The sequence below is a fragment of the Vanessa cardui genome, chromosome 3 (assembly GCF_905220365.1).
Source record: "Vanessa cardui chromosome 3, ilVanCard2.1, whole genome shotgun sequence".
Taxonomy (NCBI): Eukaryota; Metazoa; Arthropoda; class Insecta; order Lepidoptera; family Nymphalidae; genus Vanessa; species Vanessa cardui.
Genome location: NC_061125.1, coordinates 15,662,217 through 15,683,353, shown reverse-complemented (window position 1 = coordinate 15,683,353; position 21,137 = coordinate 15,662,217). Strand labels below are relative to the sequence as shown.

Sequence of the window (21,137 nt, the reverse complement as noted above, 5' to 3'; positions counted from 1 at the left end):
CTAATAAGCTACGACAGTTTAAAAGGAATTGTCTTTTTCTGCATTACAAAGTTCATATTGATAATAATTAACAATAGGCTAGCTATTTTTCTGGTTTTTAAAATCCATTTTATATTATTTAGCAGAGGTTAAGGAACCCAGTAAAAGTTGTGTTTTTTCTTCTAGTACATATTTGCCGAAAAATATCATTATCCATAATCCATAATTGGACAATATGGCGCTGCAATGGGGTCGGTGACGTCATTTTCCTGTATTTTAATCTGTGGTACATATAGTAGAAAAGCAAAGTTTACAAGAAAGTGACTTCATCATAAGCCGGGCCAATCAGGAGCGTTTTGTGTCACGTGACAAACGTTTGAAAAAATGCATTTTTATTTATTGATTTTTGAATAAATTAACTATTATTTTCAAGTTTCGTTAGTAAATAACCATTTTAAAACTCATAATATACACTGATTACAATAATGCACAATTTATTTTTCGCATTGTCAAATAGTCTATTATTCAAACTACATTGTCAAAGCAATTGGAAAATTATGGTGTGACTAGAATAAACCAGACGTATTCACAGCTTGTACGTCTTTTTTTTGACCGCGAATGTTGCAGAGCTAAGTCTATTCGCCAAGCTATTAATATGGTGGACTAATTGTGGCCTAGCCTATAGTGCATAGAATTCGTCGTGACTATAGGTGTAATTCATTCAATTAATATAGGCGTTTAATCATTTTACGTTTAAAGTCGTAAATTTAATACATTATGTTTTTTGTCATAAATTTTATTTGTATTATAATATTACAAATACGAAAGTAACTCTGTCTGTCCGTCTGTCGTTGTTTCACTACCAAACCGCTGAACCGAATTTGATGACATTTCGTATAAAGCAAACTTGATCTGTAAGAAAGGACATAGGCTACTTTTTTGCCTAACACATGACAACCAACATCCTAAAAAACGAAGCCGCTGGAAACTGCTAGTGTAATAAATAAGTTGTTAAAAGTAAACTATTGTTTAATTTTAACTACTTTAGATTGGGAAATATTCAATTAGAGGTACAGTTATAGTATAAGGAAACCAAAATAGGGCAAATAAAATCAGTTTTTATAATTATGATAATCCGATTAATTAAACGATGCATCTAATTAATTGGTATTATGACAATATATAACGATAATATCTGTAAGTAAAATATGTAAAAGATGAATAATTTTTATTTTTGTAACGCGTTCGATTTTGATGATAATCCTGATATCGGCATTTTAGCGACAGTTCTGATTAGAGAAGGTATCAGGTGCAGCTTTAAAAGAAAGTCCGAAATTTAGAAGTAAAGAAATATGTACCAAACGGCGAACAACCTTAAGCAGTATCTATTTTTACCGTAGTCATATCTTGTAACGATTATTACTTGTAATTTATACAAAACAATTTTCCGAACCACATTTAACCCCGGTTAGAGTTTCGTAAAATCCGTTCTTAGTGGATTATAGTCTACCCAATTGGGTAGACTTGGGTAGTCGTAATTTTAAGTTTATAGGTGTTAGTTTCTGGGTTTTCGTGATTAATCAGTGATTGATATTTCGCTTTTATATAGAAGATTAGCGTGTTAAATATTTTATATTTATTTATAATAAAAGATCTGAAAAACCGTAAAAGTGATTTTGAGATTAACATTTTGTAACATAATATTTTACATATCATATTTTTATAATTTATAATAATAATATAATGAGTACAATATGAGTGTTTATTGGATTAACCTAAATTATTTCTCTTCTCGTGACAAATTGTCCACGGGGAAAACCGATTCTTGGAAAATGGAGTTGGATTATCCGTGAGACTTAATAGCATTAAAATTTTCAAACATAATAAAAGACAATTTTTTTTATATATATAATTTAAAAAATGGGATATGTTAATGAAAAGAAATTAATGAAAAGGTTATACGAATTAATATTTGCTTAATTAATAATTGTATTATCCTCAATGATGTTGTAGTAAACAGATATGTTATTAACGTGCAAAAAGTGAAGTCTAGAAAACGCCCTAATTGGGACGTTTGCCTTTAGTTGTTTTACGTAGTAATACGTTATAATACATCATAATTACGAAGTAATACGTTTTGCGTAATTAAAACATCTAGTTATCCCTTTTACTTATTGTTTTTATCAAGCTATCCTTTTTACTTGTAACGAAAAGTAAAAATAAATTAAAATAAGCGGTCCCCGGCGCGGCACACTTTTTTCTATTGTTTAATATGGATATAGCATATCTGTTTCTTAGAATATCATTGATTATCCTCAATTGTATACATAGGAATGACATAATTACTTTACATTGTAATCGAAGTAAATAATTTTTTATCCTGTGCTCAGTGCCTATCTTTTGTTTTCAAATATCTTTCTTTTACGACGTATTGTTTTAAACTATTACTAACTGATCTTTAAGTAGGGTGTAATGTTACAAGTGAGTATTTGTTACGTTGGTTTTGATACCATGTATAAAATACACATTATAACTTGATTTATAAACAAATAACGTATGACCAATACGCAAATGGGCACAGCGGCTAATACCTAATTTAAGTATTGTTTATTATAATGAGGTTCGTTTAATTTAGCTCTCAAAAATACTAAACTAAAATTTTCTAAATTACCTTGAAAACAATCCAACTGACTAATGAACTCCTAACGAAGAAGACGCCACATGATAGCGTGTAACGCCACCTAAAAAATTCTATTTCTTTTGACCACGTTTTGTCTTTTTTATCTTCTATTTTCTGAGTTGAGTCAATTTTTATTAATTTCCAAGAAGCAGGAATTAGAGAGACCAATTCCTCAGAGGACGAATTGTGATAAACTTGATAGAATGCATTCACCCTCCCCTTCGACACAAACGTGAAGGTTCGAGGTTTATGTGATATTTACGTCGCCAATAATGGGGACGGCACAGCACTGCATTCGATCCAAGGCTTTCACGGAATCATCCCAAGGGTGTGAGCACTATTTAACGCAATACCGCACCTTTTAGAATAGGAGCAGTTTTTGTGGTGTGAAAAAATACCTTACCTTGTTCAGGACCCCAATTTCCGTGAAGCTGTTTGATAAGGGCCATGACATAATCCTTGGATATTGGTCTCAATAGTCGTCAATACCTAACATGGCAAATTTAATGTGTATCATCACCTGCGTAGTTTTGTTTTACGCTATAGGTTTGCGGACGACCATATGGGATATCTGATGGTATGTGATCACCACTGCCCATATAAATAGAAATTAAAGGCGCTATAGATATTCTAGCTCGTAGTTACACTGACACACTCGCCCTTCAAACCGAAACACAACAATACCAAGTAGTATTATTTGGCGCTAGAATATCTGATGAGTGGATGGTACTTACCCAGACGGGCTTTCACAAAGCGCTACTAGCAAGTAGTGCCGCAGAAGAATGGAAAACGAGAAAAAGGCGACTTCTTCGCAGTGAATACCTGCGTTTTCTTGGCTTTAAAGTCGACAACATTATTCAGAGACCTATTTGGTAATGAGTTCTAACATCCTATCGAGTTCAAAAACAAGATTCCTCTACCTCCTCAGTCTCTACTTGCCCGGCAACTGTAACGTCCGTGGTTACCGTACCCACTGCTATCATCTGGAGTGTCAAGGGTGAGCTTATCATTGATATGCAGAAGTCTATAATGTGCAACAAAATTATTTAACTCATCAGAATATCTTTATTTCCTGACACACTGATCCTGAATGCCATTAATGATTATCATTTCAAAGATTTGTTCGCTCTAATCATGACATTTCGAGAAAATTTTGGTAATCGTGGTCAAGATACTTGTCTGCCATTAAATACTCAGATTTTTAAGCAAGATTATTTAATACACGTTGCACTGTAATTTAATATTAATGAGCGGCGTTGTAGAATAATAATATAAAATTTCAATTCAATATAAGATACATATTTGTGGTTTAATTGATGTTGACAACTTAGACCGCGTGAGTCTTGGAAGTATCTACATACCTACCAAGATATAGCGCACATATAACATATACACATGGAAATTATAATTATTTCAATTAGACATGTAACATGATGCCGTGATAAGACTGCAGAACAATGATAATATAAGAGTTACCTTCAATGGTCAGCTCACATTTAAGCTTAAGCTGATATACCTATACCATTTATAAAATGGTCACATATAAAAAAGCACAGGAGCGTTTTGTTATGGATTTTGAATAATTGTATACATAAATATATCTCGATATTTAATATCCGTGATAATATCTTCAGCATTATTACCCGTTTTTGGCTTCGAATTGTAATTGATTACAAAAAGATCTTTCTTATAATTTTTTTGTATACTATATTATGCTATGCTAAACGTCAAATCATGATACATTATTGTTTTCTATTATTTTTATAACAGATTTATTTTATTGAAAATTAATGCTCTATATCCGTGGATCGTAGGTAACATGATAATTGAGCTATCTTACCCATAAAAAAGTTACGCCTTTTTTAACAAACAAAGAGGCATACAAAAATTTAATTCGTATACTTATATACCGTATATACTAATATACATATGCATATATACCTATAAGTACATTTAGTTTTAAAGTCGATCACTTAATAATACAAACAGAAACTTCAATTTTATTTCATGTAAAAATGAAAAGGATATTTTTTTTTATTTTAATGTTTTGAGCTAAAAGGGAGAGATAAGAGGCATGGGCTCTGCATGTTTACATAGGTACCTACTTAATAAATCCCGCTCGGTAAAGGAATGTTTAAACATTGGCCAAAAGATGTGTCAGTTGAAATTTACTTCGATAGAATATTACTAGTATTGGACAATATCGCATACATTACTCTGATCCCAATGTAACTAAAGCACTTGTGTTATGGAAAATCAGAAGTAACGACAGTACCACAGACACCCAGACCCAAGACAACGTAGAAAAATAATGAACATTTCATACGTCGACTCGGCTGGGAATCGAACCCGGGACCTCGGAGTGGAGTACCCATGAAAACCGGTGTACACACGACTCGACCACGGAGGTCGTTACTTCATTTCAATAGTAATTATATTACACATATTGTAAATTATGATACACAATATTGCATTCCACAATTACCTTGTAAAGTTTTATGAATTTATTAAGTTTGTTTCATTCTATTATTTTTTTTGATAGTGTTATCTATATATAAATAAATAAATTCAGCTTATATACATCCCTATCTGGCTATTTAAAAAGTAATAATTCTCTATGATCATCTTGATGTCTTTGATTAGTGGAATTTACAGGGTCTGTGCTGGATTGTCTTACCGTAATTAATACAAATACACAGTATTAACATAGTGTTACTTAACACGCGTTCAAAGTACAATTATAAACATAAACATTGCATTTAATATTTTGTCTACACATTTTACTCATAAACTATATCGATAAGAGGCAATAATAATCAAGAACACAGACGACCTCTAGTAGATAGAATTGTAAGTTCAGTTGTAGATATATGTATGTATGTATAGTATGTAGTACATGTGTAGTAATGGGATTACATGAAATCTCAAAGTTATAAGTAAAACGTATATTGTAAGATGTATAATGTTACTCGTGCTCATACGAAGTGATAAATAATCGCTTTTAAGAAATAATTTAGTGATAACACTATTTCTATGTCCGTTTAAATACTACATATTCTCTATTTATTACTACCTACTGCTTGTGTAATAATTGTTTTAGATTGCATATGTTAGTAGCCGATTTATGAAAATGATGAGGTGTCCAATCGATGCTGCTGATCTCGAGGTCCTTAGTTTAAATTCTGAGTCATTATGGGCTATTAAAAATTTGCTAGGTGTTTCAGTCCGAAATACGGTTAAATACGGTTGTGGAGTATGAAAGTTAATAGTTCATATTCCAATCACATCACATTCCAGAATCTGTCAAACTTGGAATCCCGTCAGTTTACGAAAGTGATAGCTGCCCCTGTGTGTACGCACACTTATGCACTTCTTTCAAAATGGTCGCCGTGGCAATTTTCGGCCAGGTTAATATCACCATAAAATAATAACAAATAAACTTCATTACTCAAAATCACGGTTTTGTCACCGTCGAGGAAATTATAGGTCTGAAAATGCTCTACCGTTGCATCTTACAAATTTTTCGATATTTTAAAATTAAAACAAAAATTAAGTCCAATTTTTTTTCCTTTTCGATCGATATCTCAATAACGATGAATGAGACGCTAAAAAGGTTAAGATTTAATTGTAGAGCACAAAAAAGGTTCAAAAAAGTTTATCGTAAAAAACTTCGAAGCTCATTGGATAGCCAAGTTATTGTCGTGAACAAATTTATTTTCTAGTTATACAACACATAAAAAATTAGCTTGTTAATTTAATTTTCATTTTTGAATGTATATAATGACTGGACTACAAAGCATTTTTCAGATCCGTATATGTATTAATATTAATTATATTATCAAATATAATAATATGTATTATCAAAAGCGTTGAAATGATTTGTGAACGCATTTAAAAATATATTGTCACGATTCCTTGTGATATTTAATCCGGAATGACAAGATATAATTTCGCTGAATCGAATTGAAAAGTGAAAACAACTGAACTATATCCAGTTTTTGTGCTCATGGTTTAATAAAAAATATATTGATAGTTTAAATGAGGTCGTTAAACTAATTTCAGAGTTGATCTATGTCAATATAAGTCCACAAATTTGTTGAGTTTTTTTAATAAAATAAATTTATTAATAATTTAATAAATTAATAATTATCATAAGATCATATAGATCGTCAAAAAGCTTGAAGTAATATTTTAACGATCTTGCAGGATATAGATGTATAAATTAAATTGCGTTTAATGAATGTTGATATAATTTAATTGTAGCAAAATGGTGCCTTCCTGTCGGTTTATTCACGGTAGAATCTACATTTCGGTCCGGTAGCTCAACGCAAGAGAATCATTTAAAATTAATAAACATGCTTACTCTTATAATTTTGATAAACATGATTTCAGTCTTGATTAATAAAATTAAAGGGTTATAATATATTCAAACGAACTTAATTATATAATCAGTTCTTATGTATTACTTTGTAAATAGTTTCAACACACATTATATGTACGTATTGATTACGTAATTTATTTTTGTACGTACAAAACTTTAACGTAGTTCAATACAAATACTTTATATGTTTCTAGTATTCATGTAATGGTATATTAGGGTTGTGTAGTGTAAATACATACCTTCGGGTCCAATAGATCCTTCGTCATTTTCCGACAAGAAGTTCGATCACTCAGCACTGTACTTAAGATCGTTATGAGTGGAAACGTTCCTCACGCGACTTTTCTATAACGTCCTCACAATAAAATCCTTTATCTGCTAGCACAATATAATCTTTATCTAAATTGAAACCGACAATTGCCGCAATTATATGGCGTTGATATGAATAATAAACTAATGAGTGCTATATTTAATATTCTTAGGGGGCTTTATATATCAATTTTAAACAATAAATTAATTCACTTTTATAAGGCTGTAAAGGTGTTTTGTTCGGGCGGGGTGAACACTTATTTACAACTAAATAATCAGATATAGTTAGCTGAGGAGAATCTATTCGCTTGGCACGGTATGCCGGCGAACTTGGATGTCGACCAATTGGGAATGGACTGTTGATTCCAAGATCAAACCTATGCCTTATGTTTACAGTTAGTTTGTTGACTTATTTACTAATCGGATTTTATTATATTTACATTTATTAACACGCGTCACGGAATTAATTAGTGCTTATTATGTCATATTTTTCCGTTATAATAAATATAAGGGCAATATGGTTACAGTATATATAGTCAACATAGATATATGTAGTCAATAGAGAGCTGATATGGCCCAGTGATTAGAACGCGTGCATCTTAACCGATGATATCGGTTTCAAGCCCAGGAAAGCACCACTATATATTATATGTGCTTAATTTGTGTTTATAATTCATCTCATGCTCGGCGGTCAAGGATAACATCGCGAGGAAACCTACATGTGTCTAATTTCATCGAAATTCTGCTACATGTGTATTCCACCAACCCGCATTGGAACAGCGTGGTGAAATATATTCCAAACCCTCTCCTTAATGGAAGAGGAGGCCTTAGCCCAGCAGTGAGTAATTTACAGGCTCTTAGTTTATCTGTAGTCAATATTTTAAATAATCATTTAAATACAATCATATATTTGTATTATTCTGTAAATACTTGAAAAAATATATATAAAACGTACGCTGATGCAGAAAATAGACTATGTTAATAATTTAAACCGATAATGTTTACGTTACGTGTTAATAAGTTTATTGAAATAAATTTTGTGGGCAGAGTCAATAATATTAAATATCATCTCTATTTCGTTTAATAATATTTTCAGTATGACTCTAATATCCTCTAGAATAGATTTTACAAAGTCTTATAGAAATTAACTAGTAGCCGAGCACGGCTTCGAACGCTTATAAGAATATGGGGAAAAGGAATCAGATACATCTTTCGAAACTCAAAATCAAACTCAAATTATTTTATTATGTTTTATTATTGATGATCAAATTAAACACTATCAGTTCGGAAAAAGAAACACCTGACCTGAGAAGAATCTGCGAAAAAAACTCAGCGGGTCTTTTTTTTGTCAAATCTCTCTCTAATCCTGTTGATTAAGAGTTTAATTGATTAGGTGATGGAGACGATGCTGGTTCGGATTGTGTATCTTTGTGTAAAATCACCGAATAAGGTTATATATATTTTGATTGAATTACCTTACAAATTAAAACGACTGACACGGAACCATATCTTTGAAATAAATCGAAAGTGGAATTTATGTAAATAATGTTCTGTTCTATTAAAGGTTGAGGAAAGGGAAGCAAATTACATACAGTTTTTATTTCCTGCAACTAATCCGCCGTGTCAAACATACATTTTATATTAATGAATATCTAAATTTAATTATTCTTACTGATTTCACATTAATAAAGTATTTCAATTAGGTAACTAATTAAAAAGTGTCAGGAAAGGTCTGTTTTTGTGAAAAGGAAAAAAAAATCTTCGTATTCTTTGTATATAATTACTGTATTAGGTAATTTTATGCAGCTAAGTGACAGTTAGCAAGGAACGAAAACCAAAGCGCTTCTTACAGTGTACATCTAAGTGTTTAAGGATCTATACCGAATGCCTTAATAAATGTGTGTGTGTAACAACAACAGCCTGTAAATTCCCATAGCTGGGCTAAAGGCCTTCTCTCCCTTTGAGGAGAAGGTTTGGAACTTATTCCACCAATGCGGGTTGGTGGAATGCACATGTGCAGAAATTCTATGAAATTTGTCACATGCAGGTTTCCTCACGATGTTTTCCTTCACCGCTGAGCACAAGATGAATTATAAAGACAAATTAACCACATGAAACAGCGGTGCTTGCCTGGATTTGAACCCGCAATCATCTGTTAAGATGCACGCGCTCTAACCACTGGGCCATCTCGACTCACTAGTAGTGTGTGTGTATGTGCATAATCGAGACTGGGGACTTAGAGTGGTTATAACGAGATATTTGAATAAACGCACGTAAAAGAAAAACGTGGAGCGCGCGACATAAGTATTAGCAGCAGTTAGCAGATGGCGGATAATACGAGTTCGTCGTTAGGTTGTACCGACTGATTGTATTATCATGTATTATAGTAAATATCATGACGTTTGATTTTAATTTTAATAATACATAAGCATTTATTTCAGATTTATTTATTTTATTTATTTATTTATTAGATCACCAACAAAATACACACTAAAAAAATTCCAAATACATGAATAAAAAATAAGACTAGTGGTATCTTATTTATAGGTGATAACAGCATGCACAGCAGATTAATCATCCATATACAAACAAAACATTTAATATGTTTGTAACAAAAAGAAATGTGTGAAATTAGAATTTGAATTAGTGATACATTTAAATAAATAATTTAGAATTAAAGAATTTACGGCCTCCGATGAGACCCCCGTACAAAAAAAGATGTTTAGTAGAGGGAGCATGAAGCTTTTTTAAGCTTTTTTCTGATGAACTAAAAAGTTCATCAGAAAAGAGCTTAAATGTATTTATTCTTAGGTAGCCTTAAATCTTATTACAAGCGCGTATTCTCATCGATTTAATGTCATAAATAAATCACATACTGTTAATTTGTGTAACAAGAGGTGACGTATTCTTTTGGGCAAATTAATGTTTTAATTCTTTCATGTAGTGTTTAATTTGACAATCAATAATGCTATATTGAATAAATGAATTTAATTTGAAAAAGTTAAACCCCTTAAAGGTGTAAAAATTAAGTTTATGCGAGTACTCCCTATAAAAACAGCGGTACCTCCTACGTCTTCCCAGGGGACGTTGTAACTGCATAAATCGACTTATATGAAAAAAAAAATGAAGTATTGATCAACACTTGAAAATGGTTAGAGTTTATTTTATCACGCAGCTCCAATGTAGCATTAAAATATATTTTCCTTCAATATTGAGCACGACATCAAGTTAAAACACAATTTATTAATTTAATAACATGAAAACTTGTCCGGATTTGAACTCGCATTCTCCGTTTTATATTAACGTCTTTTACTTTACTGGTTTATATCGAATCGATAAGCGAAGGTGCATGATAAGTATTTAAAAAATAGTAATATTCTGTGCTAATATCTCACAGATCGGCCAATAAATACTCTTCCTTTTGAGGAAAAGATTTGAGGCCTACTCTACCACGTTGTTCCAATGCGGTTTGGTGGATTATCGTAGCAGTTTTTCGTCCACCACGTGCAGTAGCCTTAGGATGTTTTCCTTCATCGCCGAAAACGAGATCAATTATAAATACAAATTATTTATTAAGCACAAAAATTCAGTGGCGCTTAAACTCAGAATCATCGTTTAAGATTTACGTTGTAAGTACTGCGTAATCAAGGCTTACCATCTTTCTAATTCGTAAGTATATTTACATAAAACTATTCGAGTCGAATATTTTGATTCAGTTTTAATTGTGGCAAGTAATACTAAGTATATTTCGTTAGACATTTCATCACACAATTACAGACATGCTGATTTACATTACCATTTTTAATACTCAAATAACGCATGAGGAATAAACTTATTATAATCGAAACAGGTACTTTTTCTCTTCTTTATATAATGTCTTTCTTATGACGTATGGCTTGTATGGTGGTGTATGTGTGCGTTGTGTTGAATTAACGATATAATTAATATGTGAGTGAGTGACCTCAATGCATTTGCGCACGAAGTTTAAATATACAAGGATGCGTTAAATCCAAAAATAAAATGCCCACTTGAGATGTTTATCTTCACCAACTTATATAACATATTTATGTATAATTGTAGTAAATCTGACTTACATATAGAGCGATTACATTATAAATATTATGACTAATAAATGATTAAAATATGTTTTCTATAAATCTGCTAAGCTAATCAACAAGTACAGGTCGTACTGCTGAGGAATTCCCTAATAGTTTTCAATCCATTTTCCTCAATTTGCGATATTACATTGCTCTATCTGGGTCTCAGTAGCGACATCTAGTGACGAACTTACAAAATATTACATAACAGTAACGCCATCTATGTATTATTGCACAAACTATTTCAAGCAGACTTGATCACGCTCGTTTAATATCAAATTTGTCGTAACCGAAAGATCTATGAAATTAATTGTTGAAAATTATACCCAATAGAGGGCACTGTGTTCCCTAAAGCTACTTTTCTTTTATTTATTTTTTTATTTATTTATTTATTTATATCACTTAGGATATGTTGCTCAGGTAATGAATGAAATAATGATACATTTAAAATGAATTACTATAAAAATGATTAGTTGGTTCAAGCAGTAAATACCAAGCCTCTGGATTCTAAATTTGGATCGCGTTGGATTTGCCGTCCTGTCAGATAAGGAAAGTAAGAGAATAGAGAGTGCACCTCTGTTTGTGAACTATATTATACCTTGTGTAGTCCCTTGATATCGGTCGAAGTCGGACAAGAGGACGTCATTTTTATAATGAGTCGCACTACTATTTGCATACTTGCGTAAACGCACGATGCAAAAAAAACTATCTGCAAGTTTAATTAAATAATGGTGGAAAAGAGTAACTATTAAATTTTGTGCAATTTCTACTAATTCGTTTTATTTCCTGATCCTCAATTTACATTTCAATCTGTTGTTAGCTTTCATTTATTTTAATCTCGTAAAATTACGATGTTTAAACACCTCGCAAGAGCCCGCTCGACTATAGTATATATTGACTCACGTGCAAATAGTTTATTCTTATATTTATGTCTATAAATCATTTAATATTATACTTATAACATGACAATATTTATAATGAAATGCAAATTATAACGTCTCTAGAATTGAGACGGCGTATTGCAACAACAATAGTTGTGATATGTTTCATAGTGAATTCCTAAACGACTGTAGAATTTCATAAAAGCTAGAATCAGAGATGAAATCATTGAAGGAGCGGAATGCAGTTAAAGCGTGGGAAGTCTGCCAGTTAACTAATTGAGCGCGGTGTGAGGACCGAGCTCTCGGTGGCCTTGCTTACTTGATGTTCGGTGTCATAAACCCAATAACGAGGTCAATGAGAGAAAATTTATTAATCTTGACGACATGATTTATTAAATATTTGTAATCTAGGGGTGTAACTATCAAATTCATGTTATTATGTACCAGCGACCTGCCCAAGCTGCGCACGGGCAATACTGATACTAAATATACTACAGAATTTGTTTTACGACGTCACATTAGAAACATCTAAAATTATCAGTATTTCTTTATTAAGTATAATGTCCGTGTTACATACAAAAAAGTCTCGAATCCTTCCTATCTATTAAAAAAACCGCATCAAAATCCGCTGCGTAATTTTAAAGATCTAAGCATACATAGGAACAAGCAGTGGCAAGGAACATTGTTGTATACTATATAACCATAACATAATGATAACGATGATGATTATGAACGATTGATTCATCTAAATGAATGAATAATTTTATTATTATAATTCTCGTACTTCATACAATATATTTGGGGCCGATACACTGAGTTTTATGACGTTAAGTAAATGGATTGGTAATTTTACGCCCGACCGCTTTCTGTTGCGACCCTGTATGGGAATACTTGAACAGGTGGGGTGTTTTATATGGGCTTTGTTTTTCTTGGTAATTTCTTCCCTAAAGTTTGAAATGCTGTGTCTCTTTTCGATGCTACTAGATAGTAAATGACTTAAATGATTAAATCTTAAGTGAGGGAATGAAATGGATACATTGATTGATACTTCTATAATAATACTTCTACTAGTTACTCTGTCTGTCTGTTTGTCTTTCCTCTTTGGTCAATCTATTGAACCAAATTTGATGAAAACATAAAAAGTATAAATATATATCAAAAGTATAGCACCTCGCCTCATTGTCTCCACTGGTGACAGGCGGGCTGGTTCGTTTTTTGCCCAGAGGATCGGAATTGCGATTCAACGGGGAAATGCTGCTCGTATTCTTGCCACCATTCCACGCGGTCAAGATTTATACAGTAACTAGTTTCAGTTCATACTTGTATATATTTAAGCATTTAATGTTATTAATTCTTATGTTAATAAATTTATTAAATATGAAAATCGGTATTAAGGAAACTTGAGACAGATAGTATTTTTTATGCTCAACACGTGACGAGCAATCGCTACAACGCGAGCGAACCCACGATCGACCGCAAGATTATTACAAAAGCGATAAATCCACTATGTTTCATTACCTCAACGAAACAACGATTTTCTATTGCTAATAAATCTATCTGCAAATAAAAAAAAATAAGTAGATGTCCAATTAAATAATAGCTTCAATTAAACAGCTTACGGTGTTTTAAATTAGAACAATAAACGGTCTCTTTACAAGTGAAAATTATACACGACATACGTTTTACGAATAGAATATTATAACATAATACGCGACCATAGCGGACAGCGCTAAACGCCAATTGACTTATGAATACATTTATGTAAATGGCAATCACTGCACATTAGTGACAAGTGAGTCAAAGGCAGGTAAAGGATAATAAGCGTAGCGCCCAACCGTAGCGGCCTCGTAGCGCGAGAGTTAGCGCCGTTAGCGGCAGACGCGCAGTCAGTATGCGAGTAGCTTTCGCTGCGCACGCGCACCAAAAAGACGCGCCCACACACTTTCGACTTACGGACGTTGCGCTAATATCCGTCCTCTGACATTGTTCGTTTAAATTGATTCATTTCAAAGATAATCTAGAACTGTGTTTCAAACGTATATAATTTTTGTTTTCTGAGACAAGGATAAAATGTTAAAGTTATGATATTAAACCATAAATATAAACAAGTTATGTTTTGTGTGTTCGTGCGACGGTAAGCAGAAGTGACGTTCGCGGCGGCGGGCACAATGAGACCGCCGCAGAATTGGCACAAATGGCTAGTGTTGTCGCTGTTCGGATTGGCTTTGTCCGCTCGTACAATTGGCTGCGATTACAGTACCATCGCCGAGAAATTTGGAGCGGAAGCGGTGGCTCGATGTAATGAGAAATGCCCTTTCCAGGTCTGTTGCAGAAACGTTCGTAATATAGTTTCATATTAAAACCAAATTGCAAACATTAATGTACACATTTTATAATCGACGATAATGGCAAGCATTCATTACGACATGACTTTGAGAGACCTCTAAAAATTGTCGTGTAATAAGATAACACGTAAATTATAATGTTTCTTATTAATGTTTAATAATTATTTAATATGTTCAAACGCCGCATTAATACACAACCGATGCTAATAGTCTTTAATCATAATTCTAATGAATCAAACCGCAAAATTATTGTAAAACGTGACTAAGTCGTTTGTTTGCAATGATCGGCGCTTACGCAGGTTCAACGCACAACTAATTGTTGACAATTAGTAAGCTAGCAATCAACAAGATCGCGCTAAATATAGAGGAGTGTGCTACAACTGTTTTGTCCACGGCCTGGCCTTGGACCACACCGTCCATGTGGAACAATACACATCAATGTATAAAACTGTTTTATTTTTTACACAAGTGCACAAAAACATAAACAGACCTAATTTAAAATGTTAAAATTGTCTTTGAATAATTGTTTATACACACGCCCTCCATTTAATATACACGAGTATTTCTAATTGTTCTCGTTTTGAAAGAAAGATTAAGAATAACAAAAATTTCGCAATTCAATTCACAAATTTACCAGTATACAGCCTAAACTTTAAACTAATTTATAATATATTCTACACTGAAAAATGTTTCCCAGTATAAAATATTTTAAATTATATCAGTTGATCTTTATATTTTTAATAAACAAACACCAATATATAATATATCGTGAAAACTTATTTACTTTTAATTATTTTACGATAGCTTCCGAGTTGGTCATCTTGGTTCACTATTAAAATATTATCTATGTAGGTTAAATTATGCGTACTTAATTACGTTATTTTTTTAGCGTCTATCGAATTTATCCGATCATATTTATTTTGTTTGGTGAATAAAAATTTTAGGTAAGGTCAGTTTGATGAATTTAATAATTGGCGTGGTGTGGCATAAAAATGTTGTTAAATCTATTCTTGGTGAAACTAAACATAACGAAAGTCTCCCACGAACTTAAAATCCTTAATGACTTAAAGTTAAGTCTATGCGGCGATAATAATTAGTCCGACACGACTATGCCTGCAACCCTTATAATGAAAGATTATTTTTATTAAAAATTTACTCTCCACTCGCAAAGGGAAGATTTGAAGCTTAATCAAATTTATTCTAGTGCAGTTCCACGGATCCGCGTATAGCTAATTTCATCTAACCTAAACAGGATACTTCACGTTGCCTATACCGCCGAGATGATATAAAGCATAAATAAAGGAAATACATCTAATATCGTCTAAGACGCTAGTCCAGATTTTAACTCGGAAAAAAGAACCACGAGTACAATACAAACTCCTTGTTTGGCGTGGACTTTTGCGAACTGAAGGATTTTGTTAAATTTCAAGTATCTATGTGTATGTCCACCCTGTAAATCGTAACCTAATATTATATCAGATTTTCATTATCCCTTCAAACCGAAACAGCTAAGCATTGCTGTTTATATTTGGAATAAATATTATATATTACGTGTCTATCTTGACTTTATTAATTAATTTATTGATTCTACCGTCAACGCTCAGTATAACTACAGGTACATGGGACATTTCTTTCACGCTGACGATCTAATGTTTGGGTTACTTTAATTACCTTAAAGTAAAAAGTAAAGTTACAGCCTTTCAATTTCCCACAGCTGGGATAAGGCCTTCTCTTCGCTGTTCCAATGAGGGTTGGTGGAATGCTTTTCCTTCACCGCCGAGCTCGAGATGAATTATAGACACAAATTAAGCACATATATGAACTTTAATTACCTTATATTACCAATATCCACTTACCATCAGCTTACCTGACTTAAATTATGAATCATCAATCGGAATTATCGTATAATAACTATTAATATAAAAGTTGATTTCGATAATCTATATGATAATGTATGATCGTTTTGTAAACGGAATAGGATATCAGTATTATCGGTGTTTAAAACGCTTTTTGCGAACGTGTGACCGGAACCGCGGTGACTCCGGCACTTGACGGGCTTTACGTAATGTGATGCCTGTGGTAACTTTTTTGAGATTTTCAACCCTCGTTATTAAATTGTATTTAATATTGTTTGATTTATAATCGACCGTGAGACTTGTGTGTCAAATTTAACGTTTTTTAAGTATATTTTTTATTATAGTTATCGATGATTTCATTGGTATTTTAGAAAAGATTGGCTTAGTGCAATAAGTTGGCAGAAGTAAATATGATTGTGTACTAAATAGTTAGGATATTTACGGTAATTATGAATAATAACTCTTTATTTCCTGTAACGTATCTCAACATAAACGATCAAGCCCTAATGTCGCATTGGCACGCTCCGATGCGCACGCGCAGTCATAGCGGAAGTTATCAGGTCGGTGTCCGGTAGATGTACAACCAGATTATTATCGAAAAAGTGACTTACTTGTATTTTTTTTTTTGTATTTGAAGACTCTTTGATTTCATCCTTTTTTTTCTAGAACCGAACGGGCGACGGCCATTTTGATGTAAGCTGTGGATCTGACTGCAGTATGCAACAAGTAAGTATATTTTTATTCCATAAGACAACTTAAATACATTATTTTAATATACTTATTGCGTGATAAACTTAGGTTGAACAAGAGTCAATTGCCAAATCTAACGAACGCTTGTTACAAAATCACCTATTAATATTTTGGCTCTAAAAATAAATAATTAAGGAAATAGGATTTTTTAATTACTGAAATAAATACATTGAAAATAATTGTAAACCCATTGATAGTACAAGATTGTCAACTAACGTTTATTTGGAAACAAAAAACATTGCTGTAATATAATTTTCAACGTGTTTAAGAAGTAATGGTTCTTTAATATAATTTAAAACGTTAATTAAAAAGCAAGGGATTGTTTTAATTTATAATAAAAAAAATTATGCCAATAACAGCGAAATCGAGATGGCTAAAAATACCCTTTTTAGTCGATATCAGTGAGGGATACGCTATCGAAAAATCTGCCTCTATCAAAATAAAGAACGTAAAAAGCGGCTACAGCCTAAATAAATTAAAAATAAAGAGATAGTACTTTATATAGTCTATGGTCATCGTAAACACCAGTAAATTTCTTTATTATAAAAACAACTCTCTCGTGATTCAATTACAAGACTCCTATCAATTCAATTTATGTGAAAATAAGTGATTGCACGTCAAAATATAATATATCGATCGTTCGCAGCGACGCAAAATAACGTCGTAAAACACTGTTCCCGACCGATAACATACTTTATTATTGTATTGTTTATATTTGTAATACAAATATTTATTGCTCGACCAAAATATACGGTTTTTTGTGACGAAATTTCAGCAACATTAGATCTTTGCATTTACTGATTTTTCTTTCATAAATACACATCTTAGATGCATTTGAGACTACAGGGGACCCAAGTTGGAATCCCATGTCGAGCTATAATACACTTTTCCATTATTTTGATTCATCCCTATCTAGTCGCCTTGTTTTGCTAGCAATGTGAAGTAATCACATTAGTAGTACAGTAGTACTACTCGGTCAGGAGGATATTATGATATGTCAAAAAAATCGTTGTGATATTTAACCTTAATACAAATGAAATTAGGCCAACTACGATCAAAATCAAGTGACCTACTATCATGCTACCTATAAACAGTATACAATACAGAGTGAATAAAAAACACACATTGTAACACCATTAAATAGAGTCGCTAATGAGGAACAAGATAGAAGAAGATAGATATACATTTGTTGTTTCGTCCTACTACTATAATTTTAATACTGAAATAAAATCAATTTCAATAAAATGATACATAATTTAAGGTAATATTTTAACACAATACACATACTAATACATTATAATTGAAGAAGGAGTAATCAATACAGAATGTTTTTGACTTAATATAAGGACCTTAATCAAATATTTTATTAAAATTTAAAATATATTAATCGAGAACTGATTGCAGAGTTCCAATATATAGAATTATGTACTCGTATGTCTGGTCAGGTTTGTTTATCATTGCATATAAATAATTAATTAATTATACAAATTAATTGAGTCATTAACGAATAAACATGCGATTTAAATCTGAATACGTAAGATTTGATGGTAAAAATTGTTTTTTATTTTTTACTTTCATTATAATACAGAAGTGTAAGCCACGAATAAGGGGCACTTGAGGGTAACCGATTCGAAAATCTCGGTTACCATACGAAAATAATTACCTACGTTTATATTGCTGTGAGATAACTGAATCGCGTCACGTAACCTCTGACACGCTTAATACGATAGAAGTCTTTAATGAATACTGCTTCAAAAACATTTGATAATAACGCACATTAAGATTGTGAAAATGTACAAAGTGACACTCGAAAATAGCTACTAAGTTGCAGAAATAACTTAGCAACATCGACAGTTATAACAATAATAACTTGATACAAACAGTATACATATATGACAATATTTTTCTATGTATCATCGTTCAACACTGAACTGTACTGTTAATAGTAAATTACTATGGATTCACAATAAACCACTATATTTTGAACTGTCGAAAGAATGTATAAATAATTCCAATTGCAGAAGTAAAGACAAATAATCAACTTTGATTTTTGAATAAACATGATATTGGTATAATCTATAGTATTTAAAAATGCGCTTTTCATAGTTGTTATCGGAACTTCGGAAATGAAATAAATTATATATGTATATCTATGTATGCGAGTAATTAACCGGATTGGTTTTAGGTTAAAGTGTTTTATATTAGCAGAGTCATAAGCGAATGGAGTGGTAACGTATTTCTTCAATAATTGGCTATAAGTACATATCTTATATTCATTTTTTTATATTTTTTCCTGCCCTTGTGTCCTTGTTGATCACCGGACGGGTGTCAAACCGGATGTTGAGAGTTACTTAGGGGTTCAGTATAAATACTTCCTAAAGGCGCCTTCTTCGAATGACCAAATTATCATGAACTGAAAATAGACATATATACGAAGCAAAATAACAGAGTTAATTTAATAATAATACACATGTAGCAGAATTTCTAAGAGACACATGCAGTTTTCCTCACGATGTTTTCCTTCGCCGCCGAGCACGAGATGAATTATTATTAACAAACATAAATATTCAGTGGTTCATGTCTGGGTTTCAACCCGCAATGGTTAAGTTACTCGCATTCTAACCACTGGGCCATCTTGCGTCTCGTAATGTATGTATGTATATTAACTTTAGATGGCTCTAAGGATATATTAAAGCAGGTTCCATACAATAAAGACGTTACTGGAACAGAGGGCCTAGCCAAGTTACATTCGTTTCGTATCGAATCTCTTTCTACAATCGTTAACGCTTCGGCGTAAGCGATTATAGAAAACGATAAGTTGCTAGCCAAATTGACACGACTGAGTCGGTCGCTCATTCTACAATGAACTTAGAAAAAACCTACACTTTAATCTATGGTTAGCGTTCTTACTAACGTCAAATTAACATCAAAGTTGCATTTGTAAACTTTATACGCAAGATAAACTCTTGTTTTAATTTGAAATTTGGAAGAATTTGTGATATAATAAGTAAATGAAGTAGGGTGGGTGCATGTAATTAGTAATTCCTTTATGACAATTTTCCATTGCGGAACGTAATTTAACATTACTGTGACTCGAAATTATATATTATTATCCTGCTTAAGGATAAAAGATACCGTAAATGGTGTGATAACTTTTATAGAATGGAATATAAATCTTAAGCCAAGCCCAGAAGAATTTGCAGCTTTATTGGAATTCATGAAAAGGTACGATAATTATTAGTTATTTCATAAATATCTTTCTTTATTTGAAAATTTCTAATACTTTAACACTTGAAAGTTTGAAACATAAACAATGATGTGATATGCGACATGAACTAATATTACCATTTACGAAACAAACAAAACATAATTGTATTTTATTTTTTACTTATTCAATATACCCTTTACTTTTCTAATAGTTTTAACTTGTTCTAGTTATGGCAATATAACGAGGCCCCAGCAAGAGACTCAAGGCCGAATTAAAACAGACTGACTGTGGCTGGAATTAGAAGAATTATTAAGCTTCATGTGTGTGGAGTAGTAATAAAGCTAAAAGAAAAATGTGGAAAAACCTTATGGCATAAAAACCACTGTAAAATTATCATTTTACAGTTTTCTATTATTATCATTAATTGACTTCATTGTAATCAATCAGTTATGAGTTTCTTGCTTTGTTTTTTGATTTTTTAATTCGTGAAATTCTTTTTTGTAATATATAAGAAATCCTATTTCACCTGCAGTTTTTTATTTTTGTCCTTATGTACATACCTCTACTAAATTATATATATATTTTTTAATAATGGATTTTGTTTGATTATAAATGTAAATGTTTTCATTTATATAATAAAAAAATTGGTTGTAA

At 32.0% G+C, this 21,137-nt stretch overlaps 2 protein-coding genes and 1 long non-coding RNA gene across 3 annotated transcripts in view; 2 read left to right on the top strand and 1 right to left on the bottom strand.

Moving 5' to 3' along the window:
* Window positions 1-7,584, bottom strand: part of LOC124543824 (hexokinase type 2) — a 29,701-nt gene extending 22,117 nt beyond the window's left edge. Inside the window, exon 1 of the mRNA XM_047122145.1 lies at window positions 7,280-7,584. Within this exon, the coding sequence (XP_046978101.1) occupies window positions 7,280-7,306 (27 nt within the window). The 5' untranslated portion in view covers window positions 7,307-7,584. The remainder of the gene's footprint in view (window positions 1-7,279) is intronic.
* Window positions 7,585-11,165: 3,581 nt separating this feature from the next.
* LOC124543902 (proto-oncogene tyrosine-protein kinase ROS) overlaps window positions 11,166-21,137 on the top strand; it is a 41,474-nt gene continuing 31,502 nt past the window's right edge. Inside the window, exons 1-3 of the mRNA XM_047122222.1 lie at window positions 11,166-11,196; window positions 14,464-14,645; window positions 17,192-17,251. Of these exons, the coding sequence (XP_046978178.1) occupies window positions 11,166-11,196; window positions 14,464-14,645; window positions 17,192-17,251 (273 nt within the window). The remainder of the gene's footprint in view (window positions 11,197-14,463; window positions 14,646-17,191; window positions 17,252-21,137) is intronic.
* On the top strand, window positions 20,005-21,006 carry LOC124543914. The gene is made up of 2 exons (XR_006967503.1): window positions 20,005-20,500; window positions 20,711-21,006. It is a non-coding gene; the product is annotated as an uncharacterized LOC124543914 (long non-coding RNA).